Here is a 12,760-nt window from a genome sequence, read left to right as displayed (position 1 = left end):
TCAGAGGGGATAAAAATACTGACTCAGAGAACCCCTACTTGTCAAGAATTATTTGAATAGTTCATGGCAATTCTTAAGCATTTGTTAAAAATGGAAGCTTTTGAAACTAAGTACGTGGGCTTGGGGAACCTGGCACTAGGAATATTAGGTGAATGGTATGCTAGGGAAATGTTGTCTAAATGGAAGGAAAAAAATGCATTAAGCCATAGACACAGGAAATGGTATTTAAAGGAATGAAAAAGGAATGCAAGGTCCCTTTAAGTGGCAAAAATATGGACAGACTCCCTCACCAGGCCCTAGAGACCAAGGATTGGGAATTGAGGCAAGATTAGGGGTGCAAACTCTGAAAAACCTTCAACATCCTAAAGATTCAGAGAGAAAGGGCCATGGGCAGCCTGGGAGCTCAGGGAGGTGTTTTTTTGTTTGTTTTTTGTTTTTTTAATGTATCACGGGGCCACAGTGAAGGACAGCTGTCTCCCCAGCATTTTCTCTCTCCGATGGAGGGCAGAAAAAGACTGTCTCCAAACTTCACTCCTGTAGAGCAGGAACTCCTAGTATCTCTGTCTGTTCTGACTCCGTCAAAGGGAAGGGGCAAATATTTTCTTGCTCATTGTGGAAAGCTGGTTCACATTTAGGAATTCTCTATTCTTCTACTCAACACAGTATTTATTGTCTTCAGTGTTTCAGACTATATGTAAGGAGAGCAGAATAAAAGAGTAGGATACATCCCTTAAAAGACTAATAGTCTAGTAGAGAGGGAAAAAGAGCAAAACCCCCAGACGGGCGATTATAAAACACTGTGATAAAGGAAGTAATAAAGAAACATTATGGGAGTATTTGAAAGGGAGTCATTGTTTACTCATCCATTCCGTGCTGAGGTAGAATGGAAGGGTGGTTATCCAAGGGACAAGAGACGAAGGACATCCTGGGCAGAGAGAGAAAGCACGGAGAAGGTTATGGGTGCCTGGGGAGGAGAGAACGTGCATGCAGCTCTGTGTCATCCTCTGCTTAGGCACAAGGGGTGGGGAGAAAAACATATATAAAATATTTTATATGCACATATGCATGCATTGCATGTATATACACTTAATGACATTTTATATTCACATTATGTTTGCTATATGCATTTCCCCCCAGATTATGAATTGTGTTGTTTTGTTTTTAAGAATAGGGGTAGTATATTTTACATCTGTAAGTCTCCATTGGCTGACATAATGCATAATGCCTGAAACAGTTATTTACTAGGTTATCTTCGGCCCAATAATTTTATATTCTCAGTTTTTTCCCAAGTACAGAGAAATGAGACAGTCGATGTTAATTTATGCAACGTGAGCTCTGCCGGTTCAACAGTGCTTGCTGAGTGCCTGCTGTGTGCCAAACCCTGTGCCACGTGCTCTGAAAGCATCTGAAATAAGAGTGCGTCACTAGGGTCTCCTTTTTCATACCTAACGTCCAGCGTGCATTTCATTCATGTGCCTGGGTTGCCCTTCCTGGTCGACTCTGCCTTCCTCGCTGCCCTCATCTTGGTCTCCAGCACAGGCCAGTGGCCTGTACATACTCATGAAAAGGATAGAATCCACGTTGCTTCGAATGCCACTGGATTTAATTTTTCTATTTATATTTGAATACCTTTGGAGTTACTTTTTTTTTAATTTAATGAAATTTGTGGTAGTAGAATTTACTTAGAAAAAAACACATTTAAGTATAGAATTTGATGTGTTTCAACAAATGTCTCCACCCAAGTAAACACCATCACAATAGAGAGACAGAACTTTTCCATTACCCTAAAAAACTTCCTTATGCCCTTTCTCACTCAGTCTCTTTCCCATCCCCAAACCCTTATCACAGCAGCCCAAGCTCTACTTTTTATCAGCGCAGTTTTTCCTTTGTGAAATGTCTTATAAATGTAATCATACAGCATGTACTGGTTTGTGGACTTTTTAAACTCAGAATAATGTGTTCCCAATTAAGTCTAAGTCATTGCATGAATCAGTAGATTTTTGTTTTTTAATTGCTGAATAGTGTTTCACTGTGTGGACATGCCACTTCATTCACATCCTAAGGAATGTTTGAGTTGTTCCCAGGCTGGGGCTACTTTGAAAACGTGAACTTCTGTGCGCAAGTCTTTGTGTGGATATGTTTTCTCGTCTCTTGGATACATAACTCAGAGTAGAATTGCTGGGGAGATTGGTAAGTGCGTGTCTCCCTCCATAGGAAATTCCCAGATGGTTTTTGTGCCATCGTTAGAACTTTCAGGTCGGGAGAACGGGTACAAGAAGGACCCGTGTTAAAATATAAATTAATTTAAAACATCCCCATCCAATGTCCAATCTTTGCATTCATTAATAATCTACCTGGAATAGTTAACTCTTTCTGTTTTGTTTTATTGACATAGAAGGATACATACATCATGTTTGCCTGTTACTCTGAAGCTACATCTAGTCTTATAGTTATAAATGAAGTAGAAGCCTTTTATAGTTCTATTTTACAAGTGATGGCTGAATTTTACTTTAGGGAGCAATTTTGCTAAAGAAGATGATGGTTCAGGACATGATAATGGGAAAGAAAATTAAGAAGGTGAAATAGGTACTCAGATTGATCTTCTGGGCTCCAGCTCTCTCTATCAGAAAAGTGGACATAATAAAAATGCTAGCTACCACTTGGCATGTCATGTGAATTAAGACTTAGAGGAGTTCCTTAGTGGAAAACATTTCATAACTGGTAACATTTTTCAGTGGATTCACTGAAATGCCACCTTCTAAGAAAGCCATTTTGAAAAGAATTGTACAGAGTGAAAATTACCGAAGAAATTGGAGAGAAATGTTTCTTAAAGTCAAAAATTTCACTTGTAATTTAACTTATCAAGAAATTCTCACAGTCGCATTCTCTAGTGCTTATTTCTTTGTACGGGGCGTGAAATCGATGAGATTTGATGCCGTCAGTAATTGGTGGAAATGCCTGTCCTACAATGGAGAGGTCATCTTAGGGTCCTCAAGAGCAGCAGGGTCCATCATTTATAGAACCCCCTTAACGTGTAACTAAAGACATACTAGCTACTAGAATTAAAAATTATTACCTTGTGTCCCGGACAGAAAATTAAGCTTTTTAAAAACAGCCAATTTGGAACCATGGAAACTTCTGCAGCAAACACTCTGCTCGGCACTACGTTTTCTGGTTTTCACTCTTGTCATTGTTGTTTGGTTTTCGTAAGAATCTATCCCAGTGCATATTAATTGCAGGCAGACACAGGGCTGCTCCTCGTTAAAGTTTTCAGAGAGACCACATTTCTCTCCAGTTTGCTTTTGTCCTCTTCTTAGCCCTTCCCAAGCTTGGTCTGGTTCCTTCCCCTCATGTAGTTCCCTCAGGAGCACCATTGGCTCCCCATTCATTCCCGGAAGGGCTTCCCTGCTTTCCTGCTTGTGGTGTGGCATCCCTCCGTCACAGGAAAACCCGCTCTGCTGCCTCTCAGCTGCCTCTGGTGATCACATAATGAACAGCAGGGGTAACAAGAGGGTATTAAAATAGTACACGCACATACACACACACATGTATACGTGAGCCATTGCTACAGGTGAGGTTACAGATCGTGGTCAGGGATGGGCATTATGGATATCAGTAGGAAGAGCCAATAAAAACCTCGTGATATCACTTCATGGAATCTAAACAAAAAAAGATAAACTTATTTACAGAACAGAAGCAGACTCACAGACATAGAAAACAAACTTACGGTTGCCAGTGGGGGAAGGGGGTGGGAAGGGGATAAATTGGGAGTTTGAGATTTGCAGATACTAACTAATGTTTATAAAATAGATAATCAACAAGTTTATACAGTATAGTGCAGGGAATCAATCGCTTGTAGTAACTTAAGGTGGAAAAAGAATATGAAAACGGATATATGTATGTTCACGTGTGACTGAAGCATTAGGCTGCGCACCAGAAGGTGACACAGCATTGTAAGCGGACTGTACTTCAGTAAATACATATATAAAACTTCGTGATACAGGTAGACATTTTGTGGACCAGACGCTTTAAAGACTGGCTAAGCTATTCTTTTTTCCATGAGTATCTACTATTTTTCTTCAGATTTTTTTCTGATTTGTAAAGAAGTCTTTATTGATTTCCTCTTTTAGACATTATCTATCGTAAAATATATTTGTGTTTTTCTTAAACCCAGACATAATCTATAAATTGAGGGCTATATAAAGAAATCAATTGAAAGTCTGCCAAGTTTTCATTTATTCTTCTTTTATTAACAAAACAAGTATTTGTGAGTGCCTACAATGTTATGTACCTAGAAGTGGAAAAGCAGTCCAGAATTGCCTGGTGTTGTTTACTCTTTGTTGGTGCAGATCACGTTAAAGTCTCCCTTTGCCTGAGAGATCAGAGTACCTTTGTGAATTTCCTATCCTGAAGACTTGTCAGGGGCGGGGATTAGGAATTGTCTAAAATTTGTTCATTTTAATAAGGTCCTAAAAGCTGGCTCGTTAGGAAGGGCAGCGCCATCTGATGCTATCACTAGCAAACGAGAAGGTCAAGATGCAGAAGCTCTATTAATTGCTTTCAGATCTTGATCATTCGTATCAAAAATGTGAGGAAACTTAAAACGTGTGACTAGTTATAGTCTGTCCTTTAACTCCCCAGAGTATAGAGATTCATTTCATCGTGTTATTAGCTGCGCCACATTTCTACTTGTATTAGAATATTCCCTATTATGCCTGTCAAACGAAACCTTGCAATTCACAGAACAGTCATTAATTTTCACAATCAGGTTGGTCAGAAGTTGTTCTTAAATTTCTCGGGTAATCAAATCGTACTTCAGCTCGGTACGAGGATTAGCGAACAGCTGGCTTCACTGAGTATGGAGACAAGAAAAATATATCTGAACACCGTGAATCTTACGCATAGAAGTATAGGAGGGTCAAACTGTCGTGTCCCAGAATAGGGACAGATGATTCAAGTAAAGAATGGTAGCCAAGGGACCATGTATTTTTTTTTTTAGACTGAAAAACTTAGAACAAATTTCAAGTTGTTAAACAATGGGTAAAAGGCATTCCTTTAAAGTATTCAACTAGTGAGAATCAACGGGAAAAAAAAATGTGACAGATATTCAAAGTAGATTATAAAGACATGGTGGTCAATAGTATTGAAACCCACTTAGAAACCTGTATCAGATTATTAGTGTTTACTCTATGGGAACCAAGTAATATTTTTAATTTGTCTCAGTAATTCTTATCAGACTGCTTTCCATGTATCATGCAATTCAAGTGATCTTTAAATTATTGTCAAATTCTACATTAAAGAGCTTTCACAAAGGACATGTAATTCGTATCATCTAGACTTACTGTCATTTCTAGGCTAAGTCCCATGGAAATTCATAACTTAAAAATGAAAGTCACAAAGATGCAACTGCCTTCATAATGCCAATGCAGTGGTTATAAATATTTCATGAACGTTGCATGGGCAGGGGCAGATCTCCATTTTCATGAGTTAGAGTTTGTACAGCTAAGTCTCCAGATTTTACTATTCATATGCACAGTATGCCCTGCAGAGCGTCCATATATATATTTTTTTAATATTTATGTTTAATGAAGAAATTACTGTTCTGAAAAGAGAACAAGCCAAACCAAAGATTTCTCATTAAAATTAGTTTTGCTGAGTAGCAACAATAACAACAGAAATTACCTCATTGCAGTATTTTAGCACACAAACATGTACCTCCTAGAGTAATACAAGATGACTGATCAAGATACATTAAGCCCAAGTGAAAAGGTTCTTTCTAAAGGTTATAACATTGAAATCTCATCTTAAAAGAATTCAAAAGGTTAAAATGCAAAGAGCAACTTTCTTACATATAAAAATATTAATTACAAATGATATGCTTGCCTGCCATTTCATAGTTTAAATATATGTCTGTATTTTTCTGGGTTGTTCTTTTTTAAAAAAAACATTTTAACTTTTGAAGATAATATTACGAAGTTCAATAATGACTTGCTATTGCATATTTTAATGTAATTTATCAAAGCACATTATCAGTACCTGTCAGAATAAATTTTGCACTAAAAGTAATGGAAAAAAGGACCATTGTATGTGTTGAAATCAAAGAACATTACTACAGCTAAGTTATTTTCCATGGAAAGGATAGGTGATTGCCCTCTAAATGATACTTGTCCCATGAGAAAATAGAAGTCTGAAAAAATCACAGGAAACAGGCGCCAGAAAACGACTATTCCTTGCTTTTAAAAATGAGCTTTTGATATTTTATTTCATTTCTGTCATTTTGATCAATTCTTTCAAGTAGATGAATGTTCAAAAGTGCTGCGCAGATCTTGGTAACATCTGCAAAAGTAAGCTAAAGTTCCTGATCCTCTCGTGTATCACCTAAGGCTGCATTAGCCGGCATTAGCATGCGCTGTATATTATAATGAGATTGATTAGAAAGTCACATATTTTATTTTGAATACACTTCAACAAGACTAAGTCTTCTAACAAGGAAGACAATAGGCTTCAGATTTAATATCATTCACCTGGGAGTCAGCTATTCAAATATTTTTATTAGGTTAACCCAACGAGGTCATTAGAAATTCTGTAATGTTTCCCGAATTTACCACCAGAAGTTTATGTTTGACTTCTGATATTATTTAACTGGAAGTGGGAAACACTTTCTTTCACTCGGTTCTTTGTGATTTTATTTCCCAAAGGCTCCCTTGAGGAATTTAACCTTTATGTGATGAATTTGCAGTTCACTTGAAGTGTGTTAGCCTTAATTCCCTAATGAGTCTGGGTGTAAGACTGAGGAGGAGCCTGAGAAATACATCATGTAGCTCATTGTCAAGTCGGATTTGTCTTGCACATCTCCAGCTCCGCTGTTGTTCCAGTACACATACTGATGACGATTCTTTAATTATGTTCTATATTTAACTGACCTATTTGAACAGGATCCAGAGCTGGTGCGGAACATCTGTCGCTGGGTGAGGCAAGCTGTTCAGATTCCTTTTTTTGCCAAGTTGACTCCAAATGTCACCGATATCGTAAGCATCGCCAGAGCGGCAAAGGAAGGTAAGCCTAGATTGCCATCAGTTCCCTCCTTATGCAAGTATGGGCCTACGTTACGTGGCCATACTAAAGTATACCTCTATCCACAAATACGTGTGTATGTCTTTGTTTAAACTTTAAGAAAAGGATTAAGCTGAGCCCTTGATCTCACAAATGAATAGATTCATACTTACACTCAAGCTAGGAAGTGGACTTCGAAGTTTGGCCTGGGAAAAGAAGATCTATCATGTTTTCTTGCTAAACACCTACTTAGACACAAAGAATTATGAAACGAAGCCACAGCATGACCTGGAGCAGCAGACCACTCCAAAATAAATGCACTTATAATGTAAGGTCCAGCGGTAACACTTGGACTTTTAATGAATTTTTTTGAGGATAGCAGCAGCCTCCACAATGGGAAGTTTCTTATGAGTTCCCTTTGTATTCGAGGGGAGCTAGCACACTGCCTTAAACACACACAGTAAATAGCCTGCAACACAGTCAATGCATGCTTTTACAAATCACATATGCTTGTGTTCTGTCCAATGGAAATTGCATTTTGATTTGTAAAGACATTGAAATTACCTCGAAAATAACACCGAATACAAAACATTTGGCATCCACAAATCTGTATAATAATTGGAAAAATGAAGTGGTGGTAATTAAAAAGTTTTATGTCTAGCATTTCAAGCATAATTATAGGAATGCAATTAGTGAATACATTTGAAGGGAGGAAATGTTCTCAAGAGAAAGCAGAGGGTGCATTTTCCGAGGTTGTGTGGGTTTGAATGGGTTTTAACCTTTGTCCCTTTAAGAGCTGCAGATAAATGTTGATGTGTTTTTCACAGGTGGCGCAGACGGCGTTACAGCCACCAACACTGTCTCAGGTCTCATGGGACTCAAAGCCGATGGCACACCCTGGCCAGCAGTGGGCACTGGGAAGCGAACTACATATGGAGGAGTATCTGGTAGGTGTTGCCCTCTCCTTGCGTTTTTGCTTCCTTGGAGGTTGATGAGAAATCAAGAGATCATGTTACAAGCAAGAATATTGTGTCTTATATGATCCCAAATTCTTATAACCAATTGTCAGTCCAAATTCCTAATAGTTATGACAGACAGAGCAGATTGAGCAAGTGACTGAGCACAAGACGAGGCTTTCACACAAATTCTGATTTCCTGTGGTCTGTGCATTACCCAGAATTTCTCATTGCCACAATTGTCTTGTCATTTATTAGTAAAGGCTAATATCAAGACCTAAGAGAAAAATATAAACACCCTGGTTATAATACCTTTTTTTTTTCTTGTTTTAGATTAGCTTCCTCTCTTCCTAGAATTTTGAAATCTACCTGCTTCAAAAAAAAATCTTACTTGTGCAACTGTCCCAAACAAACCATTAAAACATGACATTTATTGGCTTCAGCTGACAAGATATTTGCACACAGACCTCACATCTTTGCACACTTTTCTCATCATAAAGCACTTGCATTTGAAACAGAAAGAGAAGTTTTAATCCCAAAGTCCCGTTCAGTATCTTTGCCCTGTGCACTCTGTTGCTGAAAACATGAACTTGGTCTTGCAAAGACAATGTTGTGAGGTTCTCGACTGTGCTGGTATGGGGATTAGTCTCCTTGGTGATACAGACAGGGGCAAATATACATAACATAGCGGTGTCCCACTGTTCAGGAAAAGCATTGCTGAATCAGACCAAGATGTGCTTTTGGAAGAGGCTGCGTAGACACAAATAAAGCTCTCTGCATGCTGAGGTATTATGTTTTGAGAGCATGAAGTGTGTCTCTAAGCCATGATTAAAAAAAAAATATATATTCTGCTTTTAATTGAATGCCATTCCCACAATGTCAGAAATTGGAAGGCTGACGAGGAGCACCTGCTCAGGGTCCAGACAGAACTCTCTTTTATCAGGAGCTATCACACAGGGCCTTCACATCATTGTAATGCAGAGCAACGTGGACCGCGTTAGCGTGGGGCTCAGAAGGAGAGTCGCAAGACTGCAGAGTTGGGCTGTAACGTGCGCTGTGTTTTCTGTCAGCCCATTTCAATTTCTCCAGCCTGCCATGTTGACAGCAAGAGAATAAAGGAGGTCACAGAGGGTGCTGAACATTAAAAATTAATAAAAGAACTATTGCAGCTGTATTTTATATAAGTAACACCATTCACGTTTTCTCATTTAAGCTGCAGTTTCTGAATATTCTCCCATACGATAAGGCAGTCTAAGAAAGCTGTGCAATTACAGCATTAGGAAAAGTCTTCGGCGTTGCAGCCTTGGAGGTGTACACACACTGGAAATCATAGCGGGGCCGGAACACAAGCCCAGCCGTACCTCAAGGCCTGTTACCATTTCCATAAAACTATTTCTAAGATTTACAGATTCATCTGTAAATACTCACTCGGGCTATAAGCTCAACCAGCCCTAGGTGGAACTTTCATTTTGAACAACAAAAAGTCCGTAACATTTGTAAGGGCCTGTGCCTCATTTCTCATAGGTTCTGTGTTAAGACCCTTCACAGTAAACAGTTTGTTTTGAAAATACCCCCTCTCCATATGGACCAAATGAATAGCTTTTCCTCCTTTAAAGTAATGTTTGCTTTCATTTAAAGGTAATAGAATCTGAAAAGCAGTTGTAACAGGCAATGATAATATACTTCAGGACAGAAGTCAGTCCTGTAACAGTATCTTCAGAATGAGTTATAACAAAACCTAGCCTAGCAAAATATGTTAAATTATAATGAAGTCTTAAAATTTTAGGAGTGATGAAAATATAAAAAAAAGCTAAATGTCATTGCTAGTTGTATCAGTTATGGCTGTCGGGACTTCCAACACTGCTTCAATATAGAAAATCACGCAGGATATGTCAAGTATTTTTACAAGATTAAAAAATAAATTACCACAGCTCAGTGCTAATGCTTTCCCAAGTCTTCTCCCAGAGCACTCCTTTTTTCCTTTGTCTCTTTTTTTAAAAAATTGAAATATAGTTGACTTCCAATGTTGTGTTATTTCCTAGTGTACAGCATAGTGATTCAGTTATACATATATACGTTCTTTTCCATATTACTTTTCGTTATAGGTTATTATATGCTATTGAATGTAGTTCCCTGTGCCATACAGTAGGCCTTGTTGTTTATCTGCTTTGTATGTAATAGTTTGTATCTGCTAATCCGAAACTCCTATTTAATCCCTTCCCCCTTTGCCCTTTGGTAACTGTAAGTTTGTTTTCTATGTCTGTGAGCCTTTTCTGGTTTGTAAATGAGTTCATTTGTATCATTTTTTTAGATTCCACATATAACTGATGTCATGCAGGATTTGTCTTTCTCTGTCTGACTTAACTTCACTTAGTATAATAATCTCTAAATCCTTCCACGTTGCTGAAAAATGGCATTATTTCATTCTTTCGTTTATGGCTGAGTAGAATGGAATATCTACTTATAGAAGAGCTGCTTGAATCATAGTTTTTTTTTTTTTTTTCTAAGTGAAAGCCGAAAAGAGTTCAGTTGTGGACAGCCACCTGAAATAGAGCACGCACTTTCTGTCGCCAGAGAAGGTGTTTTTCTCTTTCAGTGCTCTCTCCCTTTTTATCAGTCTTTGTTATTCTTCCTTAGCACAAGATTTTGGCTGTTTGAAAATGGAAGTTTTGTTTTGTTTAAATGGGGAAATGGTGAGGAACTTGGACTAGCGCACGTGCTATAGAAAAACGGTCCCTTTTCAGTAATGGCCTCCTGTAAAACACGTTCGCTAATAAGGGGGCAGCGACAACGTCCCAAACCGAGCCTCGGCTAAGGAATGCCCACTGGATTATTTCACGTGTGACCAGTGTGGACTCTTGAGTATTATAGAGCAACGTTTCTCAAACGCTGGTTCCCAACTCATGAGTGTATTATGGAATCAAGCTTAATGAACTGTAATCAAATTTTTTAAAAAAATGAAATAGAATAGAAAAGAATGTCAAAGTGCTTTGCACACATTTGGGATAAACTCTGGTCAAACATCTATTTCAGTTATACATATGATACACACACACATATATATACATTTCTGTACTAGGTCATGATGTAAAATGCATTTTTTATTGAGGTCGACTTCCAAAAACATTAGAAAGCTGCTGTTTTAGAGAAAGGTCTCTTTCTTTAAAAAAAGATGTTATTAAGCCTATAGAAGTCAATAAGTGAGATAACTTCTTCTTGTTGGAGTTTAAAATTTATATCCAGAGGGAGAGTTAGGACTTCATTCCGAGGTCTCATCCTCATTCTGTTATTTGAGAAATTGCATTTTCCAGCTCATCTGTAGGTGATTAGGATGGGGAGGAAAGGGTGGTCAAACATATGAACCAAGTTCATAGTAAAATAATTTATAGACCTGAGTTGTAATTGTGGGAGAAACACCTGGCAGGATTCATGCTAGCAGTATGAGTCCATTAAAAGTGATTTCATAGTGAGAACAGTATCAAAAGAAAGCTTGTCCGGTATTCATACGAAATTTTTTCATGAGTCTAAGATGGCTAATTAAGTTCTCCACCATACAAGGACTTCTGTCTAATAAGTCTCTGACTCTAAGAATCCGTGATCTCTACCTTTCCTTGGACAGTAGAGACTTAACACTGACCTAACTTTCATATTTCTGAAATCCATGAAGAAGACTTTTGTAACATCAAACAACAGTCAGTTCATGTATCGCCATACAGTTGAGTATATTATTGCTTTTGAAGGGGGGGTGGCGGGTGAAATTCCTCGGTTTTATTTATTTGATTAGAAGAAACGCTGATCTCATCAGGAACATTATTTATAAACTCTGTCCTCGAGTGGATGACTCATTATTTTTCCTAGTTTTAGTTTAGTTATTTTTTTCTAGGTTTAGTTTCACGTTGTGACCTTTTTCTTGACTTTGTCCCCAAATAATAAGGACATCTTAAGATCACCCCTAACTCAGTGATTGTTATCACCTATATAAAATGGTGTTAAACTCAGCTGTGGTGTGACATTTTCACATGAATCCTCCCTGTGGATGAGATTCTTTTAGAGGTGGTTGAAAATGAGTCCTGCGTGGCGTAGCTAAACATACGCCTTCATGCAACTGGCTTCATGAGGATAACCTTGATTCATTGATAGCTGCATCAGGGGAAACAGTCATCAAGGAAAGGAGGTAAACTCATTTGAAGGAGGTTTTGCTGTTGTTCCTTACTGTTTTCAAATGCTTCTTTTATTTCATGGGGGATGGGCATATTCCTGAGGTTTGTTGTGTTATTCCACTGTCCTGTACCTATGTTGTTTGTTTTATATTAAATACACACACAAATACCCACGTACAGGGAAAAGTTCTGAAACTTTTCTGCAGAAGGCACTTTGAAATGATGACAAATACTTTAGGATCAATATAATTTACTTCCTACAAGGTTGAAACATTAACTCATTGTTTTCTATTATTTTATTGGCCAAATTTATTTTATCAAAAAGAGGAAATTCTTCTTCTCAATTTCAAATTTTGGATTTTTTTTTAAATTGTTGATTCTGTATCAACTTACCTAATTAAAAATAATAGTACACTATTATTGTTCAGTATTAATACTTATAAACTGATTTCTGAATAATTCATCAAAGATGGCCTTCCAGATTTGATCTCTGTGTCAGGAACCCACATTTACTGGTCACGTGAAGGATATTACAAAATGTTAAGAAATGATTGTGCATTTCTCAACAAAGGTTAATGCTATACTCCATAA

At 37.8% G+C, this 12,760-nt stretch overlaps 1 protein-coding gene across 1 annotated transcript in view; it reads left to right on the top strand.

Annotated features, from left to right (window-relative positions):
* The window catches only part of DPYD (dihydropyrimidine dehydrogenase), a 720,294-nt gene that overhangs the window by 523,890 nt on the left and 183,644 nt on the right, over positions 1-12,760 (top strand). Inside the window, exons 17-18 of the mRNA XM_074370016.1 lie at positions 6,936-7,056; positions 7,881-8,000. Of these exons, the coding sequence (XP_074226117.1) occupies positions 6,936-7,056; positions 7,881-8,000 (241 nt within the window). The remainder of the gene's footprint in view (positions 1-6,935; positions 7,057-7,880; positions 8,001-12,760) is intronic.

Source organism: Camelus bactrianus, chromosome 9 (genome assembly GCF_048773025.1).
Source record: "Camelus bactrianus isolate YW-2024 breed Bactrian camel chromosome 9, ASM4877302v1, whole genome shotgun sequence".
NCBI lineage: Eukaryota > Metazoa > Chordata > Mammalia > Artiodactyla > Camelidae > Camelus > Camelus bactrianus.
This window is presented reverse-complemented; position numbering and strand designations above follow the sequence as displayed.